The sequence below is a fragment of the Antrostomus carolinensis genome, unplaced genomic scaffold (assembly GCF_000700745.2).
Source record: "Antrostomus carolinensis isolate BGI_N321 unplaced genomic scaffold, ASM70074v2 scaffold12047, whole genome shotgun sequence".
Classification (NCBI taxonomy): domain Eukaryota; kingdom Metazoa; phylum Chordata; class Aves; order Caprimulgiformes; family Caprimulgidae; genus Antrostomus; species Antrostomus carolinensis.
This window is the reverse complement of record NW_010325379.1, coordinates 1-6,447: the sequence shown is the minus strand read 5'-3', so window position 1 is coordinate 6,447 and position 6,447 is coordinate 1. Positions and strand designations below refer to the sequence as shown.

At 46.1% G+C, this 6,447-nt stretch overlaps 1 protein-coding gene across 1 annotated transcript in view; it reads right to left on the bottom strand.

Annotated features, from left to right (window-relative positions):
- The window catches only part of LOC104527463 (cullin-9), a 10,769-nt gene extending 4,484 nt beyond the window's left edge, over positions 1–6,285 (bottom strand). The window contains exons 1-4 of the mRNA XM_010171188.1: positions 5,851–6,285; positions 5,404–5,544; positions 1,036–1,200; positions 783–946 (exon numbers count right to left, since the gene is read on the bottom strand). Coding sequence (XP_010169490.1) covers positions 783–946; positions 1,036–1,200; positions 5,404–5,544; positions 5,851–6,285 — 905 coding nt within the window. The remainder of the gene's footprint in view (positions 1–782; positions 947–1,035; positions 1,201–5,403; positions 5,545–5,850) is intronic.
- Positions 6,286–6,447: the final 162 nt, after the last annotated feature.

Genomic DNA, 6,447 nt, shown 5'->3' with positions numbered 1-6,447 from the left:
TTCCCTACATGTATTTAAAAGCCTTTACTGGAAGCAAATGATGCTTAAAACCAGTTGTTGTGTCTCTAAAAATGAGCTGGGTAAACTGGCAGCATGATCTATCTCACAGTACCAATTTATCCAGTACTTGAAGGGTGAACTAAGCATTCCACAGTTTGAAGCAAGATCCACATGAGCACCTCACCTCTTCCCTCAGTAATGCAGCACTCCACAGTGCAGAAGGGCACTGCACAGCCCTAGGGCCACATACAACATGTGGGGACAAATCACAGCTGGGCACCAAGGACTGTGACAGTACAAGAAACAAATGGTGAGCTCTAAACCTTGGCTTCAAAGCTGGTGACAACTCCCCTATCATGTAAAAAGCTGCCAGAGATCCAAGCCAATTCAAAAGTGGCAGTTAAAAGAAAATTGCCTGAGGTTACACGAATAGGTGAGCATGAAAGAAAAAGTGGTGCTGAGATGTCCACTCCCCTAACCTCTGTACCTCTGTATGTCCACAGTGGATTCCAAGAGAAGACAAGTGTGTGCTATAAAAAGGTACTGCAAAATGAGTTTTGGTTCTACTACAGAGCTATCTGATTTAACCCTGAATGCTGGGGAACGTTTTGCTTTTCCTAGGAATCAGAAGCAATCACTCATTCCTCTAAAACTATAAACCAGACCTGCTATAACTCTTACTCCACAGCCAAAAAAACAACAACAAAAAAAAAGCTAAATGGACCTAACTGTATGTCTTTGCCCTCTCCTGTCTCCGGCAGCAAACAAAAATGGATACTCACTGCAGGCAGCCCTCATTTTTCTCTATTTGAGCCTGGCAGCTTGGGCAGTGCTTCGAAATGAGCTTAGCCAGATGTTTGCTTTGGGCTTCACTTGTCATTCCCTCATAGTACCCATCGTCATCCACCCACTGAGACATGTGGCTGCAGTTGGCAGGATAATGGGCCTGAAAGAGAGAGACAGTCAACCACAAAGAAGGAGAACAGTTTGTGCCAAGCCCAAGACAGTATTGCCCATGATCCAACACAGCCTTACCTCTGGGAAGTTGCAGTTGAAGCAGGATATCCAGGAGCACTTGGAACAGGCTGCCCCATAACCAAGCCCATCCTTAAGGAGGATCTGATCACAGCCCTGAGGGTTGGTGCACCATGTCAGGTTGGAACAACACTCAACGTAGCCTCTGAGGAGGGCTTTTTCATACTGTAACAAGAAGCCAGGAAAGAGATTTAAGGCAGAGAAGCTGCATGATTAGGCCTTACAACTGGAGTCTGGTGTCTCTGGGCTCCACATCTGATTGAACAACTGCAGCACAAAATTAGTTTACTCTTTAATTCCCTTCGTGTAAATTCCCCACCCTCCCGTGTCGTATCTGGAGGCTGTTTCATAAAATCACAGAACAGCTGAGGTTAGAAGGCACTTCTGGAGACAAAAACCTAGTCCAATCCCTCCAGCTGAAAGAAGGGTTGCTCAGGACCATGTCCAGTTGGGTTTTGAGCATACCCAAGGATAGAGACCACAACCCCCTCTGCCCAATCTGTTCCAACGTCTCATTACCCTTACTGGTTGTTTTGTTGGTTTTGTTTTGGTTTTTGTTGTTGTTGGGGTTTTTTTAAGTTTTCTTATGTTTAAATGGAATTCCTTGTATTTAAATTGGTGCCCACTGCCTCTTATCCTTTCACTGGCTATCACCAAGAAGAATGTGGCTCCTTAATCCCACATTGATAAGATCCACCTCTGAGCCTTCTCTTCTCTAGGTTAAACAAACTCAGCTCTCTCAGCTTCTCCCAGAGGTGTTCCAAAACCTACATCATCTTTGTGGCCTTTTGCTGGATTCTCCCCAGTATATCCATGTCTTTCTTGTACTGGTGAGCCCAGAAATGGACACAGTACTCCAGATGTGGTCTCACCAGCACTGGTTGGAGGGGAAGGATCAGTTTCCTCAGCCTGTTGTCAATGTTCTTCCTAATTCAACCTAAGATGCTAGTGGACCTTCTTAGCCACAAGGGCACACTGCTGGCTTATGTTCAACTTGCCCACCATGATCCCATTTTTCTTTCTGCAGGGCTGCTTTCCAGACAGTTGGCCCCCAGCACATCCTGTTGCACTGGGTTATTCCACCCCAAGAACAGGACTTGGCATTTCCCTTTATTGAACTTAATGATATTCTTGTTTGCCAAGTTCTCTAGTCTGTTGAGGTCCCTGCAAATGGCAGCACAACCATCTGGAGCATCAACCAGTCCTCCCAGCTGTTTATCATCTATAAATTTGCTGAGTGTGCACCTGGTCCCATCATTCCAGGTCACCAATGAAGATGTTAAAACAATGTTAAGCTTAGTATCAACCTCTAGGTTGCACCACTAGTGACTGGCCTCCAGCTCAGCTTTCTGCCGTTGATCATAAGCCTTTGAGCTCAGCAGGCCATTGCTCACTGTCCACTCATCCAGCTGGTACCTCAATCACTTTTTTTTCTATGAGGATGTTGTGGATGATGGTGTAGAAACCCTGACTAAAGCTGAGATAAATGACATCTCCCCTCACCCAATCATCTCACCACACAGAAAGTTATCAGGTGCTTTTTTTAACTTTTTCTGATTTTAAGTTCCTCAGCAGACTTTTGCACTGTTACATGATGTGCAAAGGGGAAGGAGACTCACTTTGCTCACAGCCTCTAGACATCACTGCAGAGGACAAGGCAAATTGGTTATCAATAAAGGACTGTTCAGGTATGGGCCCAGGGATGCAAATATACTGCACATAGTAGCTGAGTTTTCTAAGCTCAGTTACTGTAGTGTAAGGACTGTGCAAACATACACAAAGCTAGAAGAAGTTCAGAAGAAATCCTGTAGTCTTGACAGCCCTCCTGCAGAGACTTCTGCATCCCTGGAGAGCTGTTCTAATGCCACCAGGCACAGAAATGGCAATACAGGTCACAACAAGCACTAGAGAGAAAAGGAACAAGCCCTGAGCACTGGAGGGCTCAGAGAAAGCTCTCATTAATTTCTCTCTCTCATTTATTCTCTCTTGTTCATTCTTTCTCTCAGGTAACCAGAGAGTGTGTGCTCACTGGCTGCAAGGATGTCAGCCTGTGTCATGGCAAAATGCCTGGTGGAGGCAAAATCTCAACAAAGCCACTTCATTCTTCTCAGAGAGTCAACATCTGTCTGTTACCATCCTCTCGACAGGCAATGTGATCATTTCTTCCCAGACACCAGTACCCAGAGAGATAAATGAGTACTTGAGTCAGCAGACAGCACCAAATCACAGCCTTCACAGAGGCTGAATTCCACAATGTCTGATGTCTGGAGTTTTGCTCTATCCTGTTTTCTTCATGAGGAGACAGAGATGCAGCTGCTGAAGTGGATCTAGGATTCCAACTGGAACCATAAGAGAAAGAGCTCCTCTCATGAAGCTTAAAAGGAGAGGGAACAAGCGTCCAATTAAGGTCTGTGAAGAAAATTAGCCAGGTACAATCAAGAAGTTGCCCAAGAACCACACGGACACATGACTTAGAGGAACCTTTGTACACACTGGAATTAATCCAGGTATGGAGCCTATGGCAGGATTCCCAGCAAAGAATCCTTGGGGGCAGAATGGAAGACCAACTCTGAAGAAAAAGCTCTCAAGGAACTTGAGGGGAACAAGGTTGAGAGAAAACCTCTTTCAGAAACATGACAGTGTTTATGTTTCGTAGAAATACAAGCAAGTTTAAACTCAAACATTCTTGTATTAGCAAGAGTGCAGCCATCAGGCAAGGGAAGGGATTTCTCACAGCTAGTGACACAACTGGGTACTGGGAACAGTTTGGGCTCCCAAGTACAAGACAGACATTAACAGACTAGAGAAAATGTCATCCATAGGCCACCAAGACAGTCAGGGGCTGGAGTAGAGAAAGTATGAGGGGAGGTTGAGAGAGCTGGGTTTGTTCAGCATGGGGAGAAGGCAGCAGAGGGGGATCTTGCCACTGCCTAGGGCTACCTAAATGCAGAGAAGACTGAACCTGGAGCAGTACGTTTTAACTTCAGCGTTAGATCTTCATGCAATAATCTAGCTACTCTGAGCACAGGGCTGGATCAGAGATCTCACAGATTATTGCAACCTAAATTATTCTATGACTGTATGTGTGACTCTGCATGAGGCATTAACCCTCCAGCCTTATCACTTACTGAGCAAGAAGGGAAACAGATAACATTTCAGTGACAGCATCACAGCAACCTGTTAAAATTGGCTGCAATTCACATTGACCTGCAATAAGATTTTTTTTTTTTTTAATGAAATGGCCATAGCAACAGGATGTTAAATCCTGCTCTCAGATAGGTGTGACTACAGGGTTTGCAAAGCCAGTGAGAACTAACTGCCCAGACACAAGCACTATTTCTCCAAGCACTTCTTATAGAAAACAAAATACAAAAGATACATCAAAGGAAATGTTTTTCTTTGCCCATCCTGGTTGCCAGTTTGCAAGTGTATTGGGTTTGCATGGCAAGGTTTTGGTAGCCTCTAGCCAGGGTCAACCCACCACAGCAAGCTTAAAGAGAAATTGTAAGATAGAGCAGTCTTTATGACTACTGTTCATTTCTCCTTATGACTGCTGACACAAGATCATAAAGACAGTAACAATCTGCAAGAGGAGAGCATTTCTGGAGAAGCAATTGCTGGTGGAGACCTGTCAAACAACAGAACAGTGGAAAACAGATGAGAAACCTGTTCTGTCCATCAATTAACAAAAAGAGTCTCCCACATGACAGCCATGGCTCTGCCTTTAGGTGGGGATGGCATTCAGCTCTAAGTAATAACTAAAAACTGAAAGAATGGAGACAAAAAGTAGCTTCTACCTCAGAACAAGCAGTTCCTGCTGCCCCCTGATGACTAAGTACTAAGGTGAGCAGAGCTCAGGAAGTCTGGTTTAGAGATGTCTTTAGACCCATACAGACTTAATCAGGGTGAAGATTAAGTCTGAAGTGGAAACTTCTTCACAAAAACCTGAGGTGCTCTAAGCCAGAGACTGATGGAATCAATACAGCAACAAAATGAAACTGCTCAAATGTTTTCTCCTCATTTGTCCCAGATTGCTTCTAGCACATTAGCAGAGGATACTTGTCATGAGCTGCTACCACAGCCCTCACCTGGTCCTCACCTAAGGATGCACGTGAAATGTTGTTTGCTGTAGACATATTTAGAGGAAGTATCACTGTGCTCTTTTACTGATGCCATGATCTCCTGAATAGCTGGTATTGACCACGATCAGAGATGACAGACACCACTGGGCAAGGATCTGGTCTGCCTCAATGATCACACTGCCAGTCTTAGTAACAGGATTGGGAAAAGCATCAGCAAGATTATCTGCTAGTGCTGACCAAAATGAAACAGAGCTTGGACACCCAGTAACCACCTCTCCTACTTTACCTTGGCTATAATCTCCTTGGAGGACACGATGGAATAAATGAAGGCTGCAGTTGGCTGCGCGCGGCACTCAGATATGGGACAGGTGCAGTTGACAATCATGTTTTGTTCAATGCGAGTCGTGAGATACTCACTCCAACAGGGCTGTGAAGGCAGAAGAGGAGAGATCAGAGCTAAACAGGAGCTGCACCACCTGCATCATGTGTCCCTGGAAGCCCAGCCCACACAGCAGTGGGTGCACAAAACCACTACAAACCACAGATAACTACTCAAAGCACAGAAGTAGAGGAGCTGAAGGATCACAACAAACAAGGGAGCCGATATAAGAGAATGTATGAGCTCTGTGAAAATCACCCGATAACACCTTCAGACAGGTCAACCAACTGCCACCAACTAGCCAGTGGCAATTCCCTACCAACTTACAGGAGCCAAAGACCCCAGGACCTTCACCTTGCAGCAGTAGTGCATGCAGCAGAGGGTTGGTGGTTTCTCAGTGGGACACAGCAGGTTCACACAGACTGGGCAGTGGGTTCCTGGGCTTGGGGGAGGCTGGGCATCCTGCACTTGCAGCCCTGAGGAGATGAGCAGGGTCTCACGGTTCTCCACATAGCATTGGATCAGGAAATCCACATTCCACCTACAGTGCATGAGGAGGTGCCGCGCAACATCATCTGGGACGCTCAGAGTATCCTGGACCTGCTGTACTGTCTGGTTCATGAGCAGCTTCGCCTCCTCTGGACTAAACGTGTGCCCCATTGGCACTTTCAGCATTGCCATGAGAAACTCCTCCAACCTGTCTAGGCCAGGACTCAACCTGACAAGGAGAAATGTGTCATGTCCATACAGGGTGGAGATGCACACCCCTCCGTGCCTGGTGACATGCATCCCGACCAATACCTGCAGTCTGTGCTGTCCTCATCTGGAGATGCCTCTGGTGGCTTGCTCTGGAAAACCATCAGTGCCTGGCCCCCAACAGGTGTTGTGGGCTCAGCAGAGATGTATTCCAAGACATGAGGCCTCTCCTCCTGGCGCCGCAGATAGCACTGG